This window comes from Myotis myotis, unplaced genomic scaffold (genome assembly GCF_014108235.1).
Source record: "Myotis myotis isolate mMyoMyo1 unplaced genomic scaffold, mMyoMyo1.p scaffold_m19_p_11, whole genome shotgun sequence".
Taxonomy (NCBI): Eukaryota; Metazoa; Chordata; class Mammalia; order Chiroptera; family Vespertilionidae; genus Myotis; species Myotis myotis.
The window spans coordinates 21001443-21019802 of record NW_023416315.1 but is presented as its reverse complement, the minus strand read 5'-3'; the positions used below and the strand labels follow the sequence as shown (position 1 = coordinate 21019802).

General features: G+C 40.6%; 1 protein-coding gene across 29 annotated transcripts in view; it reads right to left on the bottom strand.

Moving 5' to 3' along the window:
• The window catches only part of JAZF1 (JAZF zinc finger 1), a 304972-nt gene that overhangs the window by 176848 nt on the left and 109764 nt on the right, over positions 1 to 18360 (bottom strand). For 4 of the 29 annotated variants that reach the window (XM_036327772.1, XM_036327775.1, XM_036327766.1 and 1 more), the window contains one exon: positions 14633 to 14733. The exons of 17 other annotated variants lie outside the window; for them this stretch is intronic. In XM_036327772.1, coding sequence (XP_036183665.1) covers positions 14633 to 14690 — 58 coding nt within the window. In that variant the 5' untranslated portion in view covers positions 14691 to 14733. Of the gene's footprint in view, positions 1 to 10072; positions 10179 to 11067; positions 11215 to 14632; positions 14734 to 15240; positions 15435 to 18360 lie in introns of those variants that run through there. 8 more of the 29 variants (XM_036327773.1, XM_036327769.1, XM_036327770.1 and 5 more) reach the window with 8 other exon arrangements.

Genomic DNA, 18360 nt, shown 5'->3' with positions numbered 1-18360 from the left:
TGTGTGTGTGCTTGCGTGTGTGTAGAAGTGTGGGGGATTAAGGGTTCTATTTTTGAACATGTCAAGTTTTAGATGCCCACTTACAAGAATGCTTCAAATAAATAAACAATAAATGATAGCAATTAAATCATCACCCAGAGTAAAGAGGGAAATTCAGAATGGCTTCTGCTGACTACTGCCATGTTGGATAAGAGAACATAGTTTTCTTTTCTCTTTTTTTAAAAAATTTTTATTGAGTTTATTGGGGGTGACATTGGTTAATAAAGTTATATAGGTTCCAGCTGCACAATTCTATAATATATCATCTGTATAGTGTGTTGATTATTCCCCACCCCAAGTCAAGTTTTCTTCTGTCACCATTTATATCCCCTTACCTACTTCTACCTTCCCCCACCCCTCTTTCCTGCTGGTAATCACCATACTGTTGTTTGTGCCTGAGGTTTTGTTTTTTCTTAATCCCTTTACCTTTTTCACCCAGCCCCCCAACCCCCTTCCCCTCTGACAGCTGTCAGTCTGTTCTCTGTATCTATGAGTCTGTTTCTATTTTGTTTGTTTGTTTATTTTTGTTCATTAGATTCCACATATAACTGAAATCATATGGTATTTATCTTTCTCTGATTGGCTTATTTCACTTAGCATAGCACTCAGTTTTCTAACAAGCTTTATTCCATTATGCAAGTCACCTTAGATACTCAACTGAATCAAGCAATATTTAATGTAATGTGCTTCAAGTTCAATGTGGTAAGCAAGTCATAAAACATCTATGAAAGAAAGTCCTTTAAGAACCACGTAGATTATTTCTGTTGTACAGTGGTAGTGTGCTCTCAAAGACATAAATTCTGCCACAGAATGCAAATCAGCAGGTGTCCTACATGGAGGTGGCACATTTTTTAAAGTTAAAATATATACAACAGAAATTGTGTAGTAGAAATTAGAAGCAAAAGGCGTTTAGTTGTGCCTCACAACACAAAGAATTATTGTTTGGCTGATGAACGTCGGTGTGTGTGAGCATGTTTGTGTGAGCGCTCACACGGGTGAGAGTTGATGTTGGCTGACAGTGGAAGGAAGGAGAATTGACCTCCTTTCCAAGTCAGACTGTCCCAAATGACTACACTTCCTTACTTGGGATTCTCTGAGGTTAAATTTTGATGGATTGATTATAGACTCTTTTTTTAAAGGTGACGCAGACGTGGGAAAAATGAAACTAGACATCTCACTAAAGTGTAAAATTATGAGGCAGCACAGAATTCCATGAGCACATCTACTTCCCAAGCCTCGGCCAATAAAGTATCTCCAGAAGCCAATAAAATACTGCTGCATCTCGTGCCTCTCCATTTTCCAAGACATTTTTGTGTCTGAACTTCATTAGCCTGAGGGAAAGACTGTCACATACTTCAGATTATTTGAATTTGTAGATTATGACTATAATACAGACAAGGGCCAAGAGTTTTGATTCTGAGCATCGTTGCCAACATTTAGGGAAGGGCCACCTTATCCTTTATTAGCAAATCTTCAGAGGAGAGTGTTCCCCTATAGCATAGCTATCTGACAATAAAGAGCCTAAAAACTCATCCTGAGCATCTCAAAAACAGTCAGTACTCTCACACCTACAAATGCTGACCATGTTCTTTGAAAACTGCTAAGGAGTAATTTTAACAACGGTTGGACTTTCAAGGAATGGCTCCCCTCTCATCCTATAGGAGGAGAGAAAGCCTCTCTACTTGGGCACAAGAATCTAGATCATCCTATGAAGTGCTGTCTTCAACCATGTTTACTAGTCCAGTCTAAGATGATGGGGTCACTGCACGAAAATAACATCCTGGGTGCCTGAAAGAGACAGTCCTCTTGGTGGGCAGAAAAGTAAACACTACAACCAAGAAGAAGGAGGTATTGAAGGCACACAGGATGGGCTTTGAAGGACAAATAGGAGCTGGGTTAAGAAGGTTGGAAGACAGAGATGGCATTTCAAAGACGGAACCCACTGTGTGATGACCAGGAGGCAAGATGGAGGGTGATGTTTGGGAAACAAGTAGCATCACCCAATTACAGCATAAGGTGGGCGGAGGAGAGAGGAGAGAATGAGGCTGAAGAAGAGACTGTGGCCAGTGCCCCACAGAGGACCCTGGAGGTCTTGCTAGAAGTTATCATTTACCCCGAAGCACATGAAGATGAATTGATGTTTTGCACATTTGGGGTGTCATATGGTGGAGTGGGGTTCCTGACATGACCAAGTTTGCATTTTAAAAATAGCACTGGTAGCAGATAGGGTGACTAGGGGCCAGGGATGTGGCAAGGCTGGAAGCAAAGTAGAAGGATAAAGTAAGTAATGATCGTTGAAAAACCCCACCAAAATGACAACCATCCTTTCACTACTGCTTGGTAGGAGGCGTCTTTTGTTAACAGTTTTCCTGCTGGTTTCCTGGGCACTCTAATGTATTGTACTATTAGTGTGAGTGCTTTGTCTATCTGGCAGAGGCTTCTGGGGTACTAGGATCCTACAAAAATAGAAGAGGGATATAAAACTGCTGCAAAAGACCTGCATATCACAAGGAATACATTGGGATAGTGAATAAAGGTTCACCTTGAGAAGGGGAGCTAAGTCGGTAAGGAAGAAACTAGGAAACTGACAATCTGGCTAGCAGATAGACTTCTATAAAGGATGGCTGCCTGCTAATGGTGGACCATTAGCCCCCTTTACCCCACAAGACGTGCTCTTGGAATGCAAAAATCCCAAGTGTTGTGAGACCGTCTCTCCCCATGTGACCTACCGCCTCCAATGTTCATCTCACGTCCAGCTCCTCTGAGAGTCAGAGTTTGAACTGCCCTCCCTTAAGCCCCATACCTCCCACCTCCACCAGGTCAAGCCCAACAATATTTCTGGTCATCTCTCTGCCTATTAATGGGGGCTGCTTTTTACTCATCTTTGTGTTATCACAGCCTGGCACATGGCTCAGTGTTTGTTTTAAGAAACAGTGTCAGTTAAACTTTGCTTTAAAAATATTGCACGGCTACTGGGAAACACAGTCTCGCAGGTCCTCAGGAAGTTAGCCATAGAATTCACATATGACAGGCAATTCTACTCTTCGGGATATACCCAAGATAATGGAAAACAGGTATTCCAACAAAAACTTGTTCACAAATGTTCATAGCAGCATTTTCCACAATAGCCCCAAAGTGTAAACAATCCAGATGATGTCCATCAACTGATGAATACACAAAATGTGGTATAGTCATACCATGGAATATTATTCAGGCATAGACAGGAGTGAAGTACTGATACATGCTAAAATGTGGATGAACCTTGAAAGCATTTAAGTGAAAGAAGGCAAACACAAAAGGCCACATATTGTATGATTCACTTATATAAAACTAGAGGCCTGGCACATAAATTCATGCACTAGTGGGGTCCCTCAGCCTGGCCTGTGGGATCAGGCCGAAACCTGCTCTCCAACATTCCCCAAGGGGTCCCAGATTGCGAAAGGGCGCAGGCTAGGCCAAGGGACCCCACCAGTGCACAAGTGCGGGGAAGGACCGCAGGAGGGCTCCAGGGCGTGTCCGGCCCATCTCACTCAGTCCTGATCAGCCGGACCCCAGCAGCAAGCTAACCTACCGGTCAGAGTGTCTGCCCCCTTGTGATCAGTCCATGTCATAGCGAGCGGTTGAGTGGCCTTAGCATACCATTAGCATATTGCGCCATACCCAGGTTTGCTAGAAATGGACAAAGTCAAGCAAAGCCTTTAGTCCTCAACATTTGCAAAATTGGAGTTGCACTAAGATGGCCATCTGACAGCTCTTCTGCTCTAACGTTTGAAGGGTAATTTACTGGGATGTGTCGGTCCTACGCATGGGACACTCCCCAGCAGAGAATGGGCACAAGGATGAGAGTGCCCCTTCCTCCAAAGTGTCCGCACTGTCCTAGCTGAGGGCGTGATCTGCTAGAGAATTTTAGGTCTGTCAGCATTCTCTCAAAGTTCAGCAAGATAGCAGGAGTTACAAAAAAAGCCAGTAACCTCTTCTTCTAAGAAAAAACCCCCACACAAAACGCCCACAAAATGTATTTTTCTTTGGTTTTTAATTAAAATTGACCTTTCTGAATCTATGGCTGGAGGCTGCTATGGTCATGAAAAACGATGTCATTTACTGGTGATGCTAACTATGGCAGTACAATGAGAAAGGTTATAATCGTCGCAGAATGCCTAGGTCTCTACACACCACCTACTTGTTGGGGCCAGGGAAGGGGGAAGGTAGGTACAGATTAAGAGACATTACAACCACATGGGCACAAAGCACTGCCCCAGCATTACTTGAAACCCAATTGGCTGGGGTATTCTCAGGAATTTAGCCTCAGCTTTTCCTTTAAGAAGTTCAATTGTCTGAAAGAGATGAAATGTTGACACCAGGGGTCACCAGCCTCTTAAAGTCTGAATGAGGTGAGACCAGTGCCTCGCCTAAGGGGTAGAAAGGAAGGAAGGAGAAAGGCTGGGAGGATAAAGAGGAAGGTGAAAATTAAGGGGACATAAAAGAAATTCATTTGCTCTGCCTCTTTAAAGAAGGTGGGGGGCAGCTGGTGGGGGTGGGGAGGAGGAGGCCAGCCAGCCAGAGTGTGTCTACAGAAATGCAGCCGAATGGCTAAGTGCCCCAGAGCCCATATTCCCGAAAATCCAAAATGTTTTCTTCTGCCAGGATCTGACTTCCCTGGAAGTCAACCCAGACTGAATGACAAATGAAGGGGAAGCTGCCAGGGGGAAAAAAACAAAACAAATAAACCTTTCTGCGGGAGACTTGGAGGAAAGCTCTGCTGAGCCGAGATGAAACGTTCTCTGCTACTGTTCCTGCACTCCGGATTATTCAGCCTTTAGGGGTGCGGGGAGTGATTATAATCAGAACAAGAAATGCCTAGTAGCTTAGTGACCACCACACAGACTGAGCTGCTAGTAGTCAAATCAGAGCGGGAACAGTGGTGAGACTGAGGCTGTTAGGGACACTTCACGGTACATGTGGATTAAAAAAAAAATTTTCCCCTCAGCTTTAAAAATCACAAACCAGCATTTGCCAATTTTTAAAAAGTGAAAAAAATCACTCTTTAATTTACCCAAATCAAAAGAAGTGTAAAGTTAGAAAGTGACTATCCGTGAACTCCTGCTACCTCTCCTAGGTTAATGCCAACAAGCGCAGCGATGAGCAACCTTCTCTAACTTCTTCAAAGAACAAGCAAATTCGTAGCAGTCTGTACCACAATTTATATCTGCCTCTTGTTGAGTGCTTACTACTGCGCCCAGCATGGTGCATGAAGTATCCCATCTACTTCCCACCAAATCCTTAGGAGGTATAATAAACATCCCCATTTTTACAGATGGGCAAACTGAGGTTTAAAATCATTAGAAAATTTGCTCAAATTCACCCTGCTTGTACATGACAAGTCTATTCCAGACCTGGGTTTTTAACCATTATGCTGACACAAGGCATCTATCTATTCATGTCGAATTATACAAAATTAGTTTTTGGTTTGTTTTTTTAATGGCTGCCTGGTAGTACTAGTATATACATTGGATACTCCAAATTTTATTTAACCTGTTCCCTTAGGGAGGGATTTAGGCTGTCCTCAAGTTTTATCCTAAACATTGCTGCACTGAATTTCTTCGTATAGCAGAACTTCGAGGTGAGAAGCAGGTGTGCTGTATGTTTGGAGAGGTGCAGCCTTCCAAGGATGTATGAGAATGCCCTTTCTGACACACCTTCCCACACACTGGACACTATCAGTCATTTCAATTTTTGGCAACCTGGTAGATGACAGTGGAATCCAACAGTGGCTTTTCCCTGATGGTAAATGACATTGAAGGTATTTTGATGTTTATTTGCATTTTGTATGTGATTGGTCAGATCATCTCCACACTTTCCTATCCCATGGTCTTTCCATACTAATATGTGAGCACTGTCTATAAATCCTGAATATTAGCCCTTACATATGCTTCATATATATTCTCCCAGTTGGTTATCCATCCTTTAATTTTATAATTTATAGTTTCTCTCACTACAATTTCATGAACCTGAATTTGTTAAACATTTTAAGACTTAAGGGTTTCTTGTCATGCTTTTAAAGGCCTTCTCCATGACTATAAAAATATATTGCTTTATTTTCTTCTAGAATTTTATAGATTTGAAATATAGTGTGTGGCATTAAACAGGGATCTAAAATATGTATTTTTCCCAAAGGGATTGATGGTTGACTTAACACTATATATTAACCATTCCATCCTTTCCTACTGAAAGTTTTATCTTTGTCATACATTCTTATGGACCTATTTATAGCATGTTTTAGAATCCCGTATTTCAAATTCCGCCAAATTATTTCTTTTAAATATATTTCTTTGCCATTGTTGCTTATTTATCCTTCTGTATGATTTTTAGGAGCAACTTGTCAAGATTTAAAAATAAATTCTATTGGGATTTTATTGCCATCGTACATGTTATATTAATTTGGAGAAAACTTATTTTAGAAAACTGAGTTCCTAACTAGAAGTAGAAAGAATCTCTGTTTATCAACATCTCTGTGCTTTACTTCAGCGAAGTTCTGTTGTTTGTCTCATATATATTTTTTGTTAATTTCACTTTCATTTCTAATAGATTCTGATGCAATTATGAGAGGTTATCATATTTTCCATAATACTGTATATGTGGTTAATGCTATCATATGGGAAAAATACTCATTTTTCTTGATTGATATTCTAATGATGAATCACTTTTACTGCAGTTTTATTGCTTTTCACCAATTGCTTCTGATGTTTATCACATTTAGCATTTTATCCTATTAACTGAGTGAATTACACTGCATTCCTAATAGTGGCCTACCCATACCCTCCTAGGCCAAGAGTAAAATATCATAGTGTGTTATTCTTTTGGTATTTTACTGCATGTGGTTTGCACTTATATGATAAGTGAGATGGCTCTATATTTTTTGGTCATATTTTTGTCTGGTATAGGTAACGAGACTTATTATGCTGGTCTGCAGAATAAACCTGGATGCTTCCTATCTTTCTCTGTGCTTTGGGGGCATACAAATCATCAGGAAAAAAATCCGTACCTGGTATTTAAGAGGGAGGGCAGATTGGCTACTTTTCAAAAAGAATTAGGTAGTTGGTTAGGATGGAAATGGAAGGTTGGATGGCTAGACGGACAAATGAATGAATGGAAGAGTAATTTTCCTCTATGGTTATTTTCTATTCATGTGTTCCTTTTTGGTTCAACTTTGATAATTCATAATTGTTAAATTTTCATATTCAGAACTAAAAAGATAGGTGCATAGAAAATTCTTGCGAACCTTTGGTTATATCTCCAACCAACTCAGTCACACTGGCCCAACCACATAAAACTTTCGACTGTCCCAAAACTTAACTACTAGTAGCCTACTGTTGATCAGAAGCCTTACCAATAACATAAACGGTCAATTAGCACATATTTTGTATGTTTATGCATTATATACTGTATTCTTACAATAAAGTAAGCGAGAGAAAAGAAAAAGTTATTAAGAAAGTCACAAGGAAGAGAATATTCAGTTACAGTACTTATTGGAAAAAATCTGTGTAGAAGTGGATCCACGCAGTTCAAACCCACATTGTTCAAGAGTCAAATATTTTTAAATTTCCAGGTTGTTAGACTGGGGGAATGCTGTCCTTGTTGCTAACAGCTAGAATCACTGCATCTTGTTTGAAGAACCTGGCCTATTCATGGTGTATATGTTTTGAAATCTAGTCTTTTTGTAATCTGATCCATATTCCATTTTTGTGTCACACTGAAAGAATGTGTTCTTTTTGTTGTGTAATGATACTCTCATTAAAGCAAGTTTGTTAACTGAGTTACTAGTATTTCCTATATGCTTTCTTTTGTTATTAATTCTCTGGGAAATTTCTGAAACTGTGTTGTTTGTTTGTTTGTTTGTTTAAAAAAAACTAGTTATATTTGAAATGAATATAGGTGCTTCCTATAAACAATTATCTCTAGTTTAGTAGAATTCTACACTTTCTCCTGCAAACTGGCTTCTGAATATTAATTTTTCCAGCCCCTTTTGCATACTTTCCTTCTGTTTTCACTTTTAACGAACACATCTTCCCAACAAGCTCACCCTCCCACCTACTCTACAGCTTAGAAAATGTCCTAGGATTCATATACATGCTCCCTACAAAGGTCAATGCCACAAAACAGTGTTGTAAATGACACAGTCCATCAATATTTAAAGACTGCAAATAAGAACAATTAAAGTCAACTAGTAACTCAGAGTAAAACAAAAATTACAAGGAAGGAAATCACACCTAACATTGATCTAGGGACATCAGAATCCCTACCATGTGGTTTAGTGGTAGAAACTAAACACTAGTGTGGTCAAATGGAAAAGAAAATATGCTCATTTTTTTTGTTTTGTTTTGTTTAAAAGTTGGTTCCCTGAATCTTTGAAACTGCAGGTTCACCCCAAGGGCAGGTCTCATGTGATGTTTAAAGGGGAAAAAAATTAAACTTGTGCACACCTCCTATATTCAAGATCATTAATAAAAAGCCAAAATGTTTAATTTGCTCGGATGTTTCTGCTTTTTGTCATTTTTGTATAGTTAACAGGATCATAATTTAAGTAAGTCACACATTGTAAATAACCTGGCTATATTATTCTCTCCTCCTTGGTAATTAGACCACCTTTTGTTACAAAGAATCCTATAAACCATTTAACCATGAGTGGTTGTAAACTGCTCGTATTAAAAATTGGGTGCTCCCCCCTCCTAAACTGAATATTACCAAGGAAACTGCATGCCTTTTCATCTCTACTTCATTTTCGTTTTATTTGAGTTTCTGGAATCAATTTGATAATTTGATAATTGAAATGCAGGCATAAAAATCTACTATAAAAACTTCGGGAAGAAAGTAATCCCAATTGACACTGTCACTTTCCATTGGTGCGGAGGAAGCGTGAGGGTGGCACACAGATTTGTCCTTTACTCGCCAAGCCCTCGCCTACCCAGTGGTTTCTCCTGCCTCCTTTGAAAATGACAAAGCCATCCAGCACAGGAGGAACTCCAAGAGCATTTAACAAATTAACCATTGTCTCTGCAGTGTCACAAGGTGAGAAAAGCAACATGTGGCTTTGCGTTATTTCAGATTACTTGATATGCTAATCAGTCAAGATGTTAAAATCAAACAGGCAAAAATCATGCTAAGACTCCCAGTCTTAGAATAAAGGATACTCCCAAAGTTGAGGAATCCTTTTTTCCCCAAATAAACAGTGACAAGTATGGAGACTATTTTGTGTCTATTGCGGCAAAAAGTACATCACATTAAGTTTATCATCTCAACCACTTTGAAGTGTCCAGTTCAGTAGTGGTAGGTATTCAAACATATGAACAAGACTGTGCAACGTATCTCTAGAACAAAACGCCACTTTGATGCTCAATCAATCCCATTTATCGTAAACAGAATGCCTGTCCTATTTGCTTTGGTATAAAACTGACCACACAACAGTTACAGAAGTTGAAGAAATGCAGCCTCAGGAATCTACCCTTTTACATTTGACAAATCCCAGTGGTCTTTTCTAACAGCTGATGTACAGCATTGAACTAGCATGTAGCAATGCCGTTATCAGCAAATGGAATAAAAATGGGCCGCCTTCCTGTGCATAAAGAGAACATGGTTCAACTATTTTGGCAAACTGCACTGACCTGGAGGACCCCTGCTCAGACCCAGCAACCCCTCCCCTCATTCATTGGCTGACAAGACCTCTATTTGTGGTTTGTTTGGGGATGTTCTGGCCACACTAAAGCTACTTGTAAATATTCCCACTGTTTCCCTTTGAGAACCCCAGGGCTTGGTATAAAATGTGATCCTCTCACGCTTGGGGCCATTAGGGTAAATGTGCAAATGTGTTTCCATAGCCCACTCAGAAGTCAGCTCAGGAGGAGGTGCAGACTCGGAGACACCGTCTGCCTTTCTTCCTGCTGTCCATAGCGGTAACGCAGCAGCCGGCTTGCTGGGGAAGGAAGGAAACTGAGAAGGGGCTGGCGGGGGTGGGGGGAGGGGCCGGGGGAGGACTTACCCCGTGGGCTGGTCCACCATCCTCCCCTGGAACAGGTACAGCGAATGGTGTCCACATTGCACTCAGGGTAAGAAGTCCCCCAAAAAGGCACTGGACCTATTCTATATCTCCATCTAGATGGTGTTCACATGGATATACATGCAATACAGATTTGTAAAAATGAATGGGTGCACTTAGGATTTGTGTATTTGATGTCAATAAGAGTGTTAAAAATTATTTTAAAAGTTCCCAATCTAGACTTAGTGAATAACGAAGTGGCTCCAATTCATTCCCTTCAGTAAACTTTTGCAAGGAATGACCTGACCTCTCCAAATTCCAACCCCTCACCTTTCCAGTTCCCTTTCTGCATCACTAACATGTTAAAACCGCCCAAAGTCCAGATCTGGTGACGCCACACCCCAGCTTACAAATCCCAGACGGCTCTCCACAGTTTATGACTGTCTACAGACCCCCAGCCCGGCAAGTGGCTGGCCCCACACACTCTGTGCATCTTAGTTCCTCTCCCTTCCCTTCATCCCTGTTCACATTCCCATCTCGGACTGCTAAAACCCTACCCATCCATCTCTCCCTTTCCAGGGTCCTCCAAGTGGATAACACAACAGTAATCCAACGAACACTTGTTTGCTATGCATTTGTTAATAACCTTTTAATCTAACACTATTTATCACAGAATAAGCTCCACCAAGGCAGGCCCTTTGGTTTACTCACTAGCCTGTCCCATGCACTTGACTCCATTGTGGATGGGGCTCCTGGGAGGGCATGTCTTTAACTTATAAAAATTAACTGCAAAATGCAAAGGGCAACGATTGGCACACGGTAGGCACATAACTGAGAGCTTGTTTCCCACACACTGTGCTTTATATGAGTCATTTCGAGCCCTTACAATATGTCTAGACCAGGAAACTAGAGTTCAGAGGTGTTAATTAACCGGCCCAAGGCCTCCCAGCTCTGGACAGTCACCTCGTCTTCCTCTGAATTCTCAGAAAGCGACGTACCACGACTGTGTGCGTATCTCCTGCCTGCTAGTGCTGGTTGTCCGCCCCTTCTGGTTTTCATTCTGTGGAAGCAGAGTGTCCATCCATCACAGTAGCCTCTGAAGCCTCCAGCTCAGCTTTACAAGGTAAGGGCTCCATAAATACCTACTGAGCCACAGACGAGCAGAGGATAAAGGGGCAGAGAAAGTATGATTTAGAGCAGCGGTTCTCAACCTGTGGGTCGCGACCCCTTTGGGGGTCGAACGACCCTTTCACAGGGGTCGCCTAAGACCATCGGAAAACACATATATAATTACATATTGTTTTTGTGATTAATCACCATGCTTTAATTATGTTCAATTTGTAACAATGAAAATACATCCTGCATATCAGATATTTACATTATGATTCATAACTAGCAAAATTACAGTTATGAAGTAGCAACGAAAATAATTTTGTGGTTGGGGGTCACCACAACATGAGGAACTGTATTAAAGGGTTGCGGCATTAGGAAGGTTGAGAACCACTGATTTAGAGAGTCTCAAAAAATAAAATAAAAAAGGAGCATGCAATGCAATAAAGCAAAATGAGCACTAATTAGTAAAAGGAGGCAAGTTAATTAGTGGAAGGAGACAGTTCCCAGCACGTGTACATGACAGTAGAGAGCAGCTCCATTGTGGATGGGGCTCCTGGGAGGGCATGTCTTTAACTTATAAAAATTAACTGCAAAATGCAAAGGGCAACGATACACTAAAGGCAGCTTCATTTCTTGTACTATTTGCGAAAAAAAAACAAAAAACCCCACACACTACAAAAAACGGCCTGTGTAGGCTGGACTGAATGCATTATCTGAATGTGAGCATGAAATTTCACAGAAGAATAAATCATTCCAAACATTTCTCTCCATAAGAATCATGTCCACACATGTCACAAGAGCTAAACCAGTGGATTAAGTGAAAAGCAAACACAGCTTATGAAATAAGGAGAGGTCCCCGGCTTTAACCTCGGACGGGGCTCGGATTACTCTTTGGCAATAGCCAGAGTGGCTGAGCACTACCCTTCTCTTTGTCTTCCGCATCCTAGCAATTCCCAGCGCACACCCTCGTCCCCCGGAGTGTGCGCCCGAAGCACATTCCCAAGTCTGCCCCCCTTATCTCCATGACGCCGTAAGTCACTGATGATGACATTTGGAAACACACCCATCTCTAACTCGAGGACAATTTATACTACATTTTATGAATAAATACCAATACAAATGTTTTGTGCCTTTCAGGGATAAGATTTTTGAGCTGCTATCCTAGAACATGCAAAAATGTTAAGTCACTAAATTTGTTCTGGAACACCTGAAAGAGAATTCACATGAATGTGGCTATTTTTTCTCAATTTCTCAACAATAGAAAGTAAAATTAAAGCTAGTTCCTAGGGAATCATTGTCTGTGACCTTCCTCATTGAAGTGACTGTAAAGCCCAGTGATTGCCATTCGTTAAAGAGGGGTTCAGGGGACAGGTGGGATTTTACCAGTGACCCACGTCTTGGTAAAAAAAACACAAAAAAACACTCCCTAAAAAAGGAATTGGTAGTCAAAGGAAGATTCCAACCTGATTATTGTAAAAGTACATCCATGACTCTAACCTATGTGTCTGCCTGATGAGGTTTTTAGACATTTTATACTCTACTTTAGATCTCAGTACAGGCTAAAGAGAGAGCCCACAAATACGCCTAGGGAATGACAACAGCTAAAATTGACTAAGTGTTCATTATTGTGACAAGTCATATCAAAGCACCTGATATGTATTATCTCATTTACTCCTCACCAAGCTATGCGGTAAAAACACCTGGGGCTGGTATTTTGTTTTCACTGTGGTAAGGTTTTTGACTCCTGTTTGTAAGGGTGATAGGCTACCCTGGCAGTTTTTAAAGTCAGTTTTAATAAGGACTTGTCTGTTCCATCTAAGATTTAAAATGTTCTGGCCTTAAATTAGTTCAAAATATTCTTTTATTATATTTAAACTAGAGGCCCGGTGCATGAAATTCGTGTATGGAAGGGGGGCGGTTCCCTCAGCCTGGCCTGCACCCTCTCCAATCCAGGACATCACTCCCGAAATACAGGACCACTGGCTCCTAACCGCCCACCTGCCTGCCTGCCTGATCGCCCCTAACCATTCTGCCTGCCTGCCTGATCGCCCCTTACTGCCTCTGCCTGCCTGCCTGATCGCCCCTAATTGCCTCTGCCTTGGCGCCTGCCACCATGGCTTTGTCTGGAAGGACGTCCGGAAAACGTCTGGTCTATCTGGTCTAATTAGCCTATTACCCTTTTATTAGTATAGATGTCTGCCCTAACTGTAGATAATACAGTTTTCCCTTTACTAATAATGTTTATTGTCACTTTTTTCTTTTTGTTTTCCTTGATTAATCTTGAGAGAGGACTGTCAATTCTATTAACCCTTTCAAAGAACCAACTTTTGGCTTCTTTGATCCTGGTTAGTGTAACAACAAAAAAATGGTGTTTTGTGTTTTTTTAAAATTGATTTTAGAGAGCAGACGGGAGAGAGACAGAGAGAAACATCCTCCCCATCCAGGGATCTAACCCAAAACCTGGGTATGCGCCCTGACTGGGAACTGAACCCACCACTTTTTGGTGTACTGGATGACACTCCAACTAACTGAGCCACACCAGCCAGGGCAGTTAGTGTAAAATTTTAAAAAATTCCCCTCAATTCTTGCATTTATTGTTTCTCTCTGACTACTTAAGATCTTCTATTTGTCCTGGTGTTCTGTAGTTTTACTATCTAGTTATTGATCTCTTTAAGATTTTTAATCTTATTTGGGATTTGCTGGGTGCTCTGAATATGTGGACTGGTATCTTTCATCATTTCTGGAAAATTCACTATTCTCCTTGTCTCTTAGCCTTTCTTCTATATTTTCCATTTTTTTTGTCCCATAATAATACATTCTGAACACTTTATTCAATCTTATCTTCCAGTTTATTAATTCTCTCTTCAATGCTGTCTAATCTGTCATTAAACTGCCTTTTGAGCTTTTAATTTCAATTACTATTTTATCTATATAATTTATGTTTTCTTTTTTCTCAGGATATCTTTGTCACTTTAATACCTTGCTCCTTAGACATGTTTCAACCTCTCCCTCCATTTTGAAACATAGAAAACATACTTTATATGTTGTGCTGGATAAATTCAATACCTGCATTGTTCGCAGGTTGATTCTGCTGACTCTCTTTTACAATGACTTATTTTCTAATGTTCTGAGGTCTTTGAATGGGAGCTAATATATTTTAGAAACTCTCTGTGAGGGTTCTTTATGGTCAAATTAAAGTGGGCTCCTCCACAAAAAATTTGCATTTGTTTTTCTGCTAGGTGCTGAGACTACCAACCTGGTACCTCTTTAATTCTTAGTTTAATGTTTTTCTGACTATCCAGCTAGTGTGAATTCTCGCTGTAAATCCTTGAGCTGTCTTCAGGTTACAAATACTCCAAGATTTATTTTTGCTCCTCCACATAGCTCTAAGTTTTAAGTCAGAAAATTTTCCTTGGAGAAACCTGTATTTCTTTTCCACCCTCGCATTACCAAGAGAATGTAGTTGAGGGGTTTCAGTTCCAGGGAGAGAGGAGTCTTCATTAATCATGCTGGCTAGCTTGGGTGGGTCCAGGGTGTTGCCTTCTGTGGCCCTGGAAGTTATAAAAAGGTAAAGGCAAGTTTAAGGTGAAAGTCAGCTTGCAGTGCTCAGCTTGTTTCTCTGGGTTTCCAAATTTCACTTGGCATTTAACATCTGAGCCTTATTTCTGTCTCGTCAGATTGCTGCTGCATTGAAAAAGAATCAATTCCACCCATCCTGTGCGAAGTATGGTATAGAGGGGTTCGGAGCGAGAGTTCTGAAACCAAACTGCCCAGGTTGAAATGCCTGCACCGTACTTATTAACGAGGTAGTCTTGAAAAGTTTTTAAAACCCTCTGCCTCAATAGTCCTATTTGCACAATGGGAATGAGACTAGTACGTGCCTCATATGTGGGTTTTGTGAGGATTAAATGACAATAAATGTTAAGCACTGAGGACATGCCTGGCCATAGCCAACACTAAAAAAAAAAGTTATTATCATCATTACTGTTAGATGGTGGTGCTATGATAGGCCTTACAATGCAGATTTTCTGCTCAATAATAGGGCTCCCCTGTATTACCATTTTGTAAAATGAACCTCTGCCAACTTTAATTTTCCGTGAACATTTCTCCCAGTGTGTTCATTTTTCTGAAGCTTCTATTTAAGAAATTACACAAAACATATAAGTTTATGCATAACATTGAATGGCAGACACACTTCACTGAACACTCCTAGTTACCCACTCTTATAATTTAGGGTCCAGAGGGAGCACAATGACATGAAAAGATGTAAGTTAAAAAACCCAAAGAATAATTTCATTGATGCTTAACGGAGGGAGCCAGCTGTTGCCATCCAGTATAAAGGTGAGCAACTCCATGGCATGCTGATGGGAGAATGGACTGAGGTTTGTTAAATATGATTGTCCCTTGCTCTTACTAAGCCTACAAACAAGAAGCATAAGAGTTTTTAGACCTAGAGCATCTGTTTTTAGAGAGGTGAAAAGCTAATATGCTAGAAATAATGTAAAAAGGCATGCAATATGCATGTCTTTAATCTTAATCATCAGAGAGATGGCTTTTGTAAGACTAGTATTTCCTGATTTTAATAACTGATTATTTTTAAAATAAACTGTCAAAATCCATCTCTCTCATGAACTCAATTTTAAATTGCGACTTAGTTTTTATACTGCCAGCACTGATGGATTCTTCGGTTACAAAAGAGAGAGTGAGCCCTTGGAGGGAAATCAGCTCTTTTTTTATTTGTTTCTCATTTTTTCTCAACAAGACAGAACATCTCTGGCTACATTGGAATTTGGGATTGTGCCAGTTATCAGTTGATGGTGGCTCAACTCCAAACTGGCTCTTGAAGCATTTCTTCTTTACAATGAGCTCAATGCTAGGATTTACCAGTAGAGGGCGCTGTAGGGACATTGCAGCGGTTCCAGCACACAGTGCTACCATCATCTTGGTCCCTAGGCATTGCACACATATGAGTCCAGAGCATGCACCACGCAGCACTGTCCTGGGCCTGGTAAGCAGCTCCTCACAGCCCTCCTACACAGACCCTGTATGCTGCAGGCTGTGCACCCACAATGGACCTTATTTCCTTTGCCCACCAGGCTCAGTAAGCCTGTGCACAGAGTGCTGTTTCCTGCTAGCCCAGCAACTGTGGGCCAGTGGTGGCCCAGGCAACCCGGCAAGAAGGACCCCCTTCCAGTGCATCCTCCCTTTGGTACTCCTCTTCAGCTTTGCGGGACACTTCAGAGTTCTAGTTACAACTTTATAGTTACTCTACCTTAACTTAATAATTCTTAATAATAACTGCGTGATTTTTGTCTCCTGGCTTGACTGAGAATGACTGACAGTGGTTGACACTCATTTCTGAATTTATACAGCTGTACTCTTTCCTCTTCATACAGCACAGCCTCTATCAATTAAAGAAAAAATGGTCCTTTTGACCTAGCTGGTTTGGCTCAGTGGGTAGAGCATTGGCCTGAGGACCAAAGGGTCCCGGGTTTGATTCTGGTCAGGGGCACGTGCCTTGGTTGCAGGCTCCTCCCTGACCTGGGCCCTAGTCAGGACTCCTACAGGAGACAACCAATCGATGTGTTTCTCTCACATCAATATTTCCCTCTCTCTTCCACGCTCCCTAAAAATCAATGGAAAAATATCCCTGTGTGAGGATTTAAAAAAAATAAAAGTGGTCCTTTAATGTACATTACAGCTAACATACTGGCCAAGCATACTCCTCACATGTTTTAAAAATCCTTGAATAATGACAGGAAATGTCTCCTAAGCTGATTTCATTCTTTTCTTCTATCAGATGAAAGAATTCCAAGCTCAGCCCCTCATGTGCCCAAGCATTTAAAGGCAAATCAATTATTTCATCCTCTTTTAACATCCTGTTCTTTCTTCCTTTCACAAGGAGGACACAATCTTTGTCATATTGGAAATCCTTTTAATTGGATGGGAATTTGAAAATCCTAATTACTTCCAGAGTAACAACTTGCCACGAAGATACTAAAAGTGCATTTAAAAATATGGATTATTTGTCCATTTGTTCAGTGTGTTTGTGGACTCAGTATTAGACAGACCACAAACTAGGTGCCATGGCACAAGAAGATGAGTGAGGCACTCTCCCTTCTCTCCCCTGGAACAGGGCCAGACACAGGTGAAAAACTAGAAGGAAAAAGGAGACCTGGTAGCAAAAGATAAAAGTTTCCCCAGAGAATCACCCTTGTAATCACTGGTAAACATTACTAACTATCTCTTAAGTATTACTAAATACCCATATATTTGGGCAGGGGGGAGAGGGAGGATGAACTAACCTCAAAAATTAAAAAGTTTCATACTACAGCCATTTGGACTCAGGTTCTTAAATGAAGAAACTGAATTAAATCTAAAAAATAAAACAAAGCTATACACAACATAGCCGTCACTCTACAAAAACAGAAAGAAAAAATACAATATGCTTCATTTGCAATATTTCCCCGTTCCTTGGTAATGGAAACAAGCAGATATCTGGGATTACAAAAATTTTTTAGGACATCCAATTCACCAGGCATGCAAATAACTTGACATTTTACAACTGTAGCTTCAGTAGCGTTTGAGATCCCCTGAGTAAATAGTTTCCAATCTCTATGCATCTCCTTGACATGTGAGGGAGGCCTCAAGAAATGCCACCCTCTGAAAGTTATCACAATGGAATTTCAAATGTAATGAGCTGCATCTCATGTCCACGCAGAGAGCGTCATCAGCACTGCAAGAAATGTCCTATTCTCCCCCCCCCCCCAAACAATTCTAAAGGTCACTCCAGTCGAATGGTGATAAGTAACTGCCAAGAATATTTTTTAAATTAGCCACCTTGTAAATTATAATTTTTAAAAAATAGAAATGACTGAGGCAGGCAAAATTTATATGCATCATGAAAAACCAAAGATATGGAACTAACACCCTTCGCTGACCAGAAAAATCTAGCCATCTAGTTTCGTCTTCTAATTTTGTTAATTTCCCACAAAAGTATATTTGAACCCTCAGCATTTGCTGCTTTAATCAGCCAGCAGGAAAAACATAAAATTTAAAAGAAGGAAATTATGTAAAAAATATTATATAAGCAAATGCCTTTTTAATTCTTTTACCCCACCTCGTGCACAGAAAACACCATTTCTGGAAATTGGTCCTTATTAACCAGGAAAGAATGA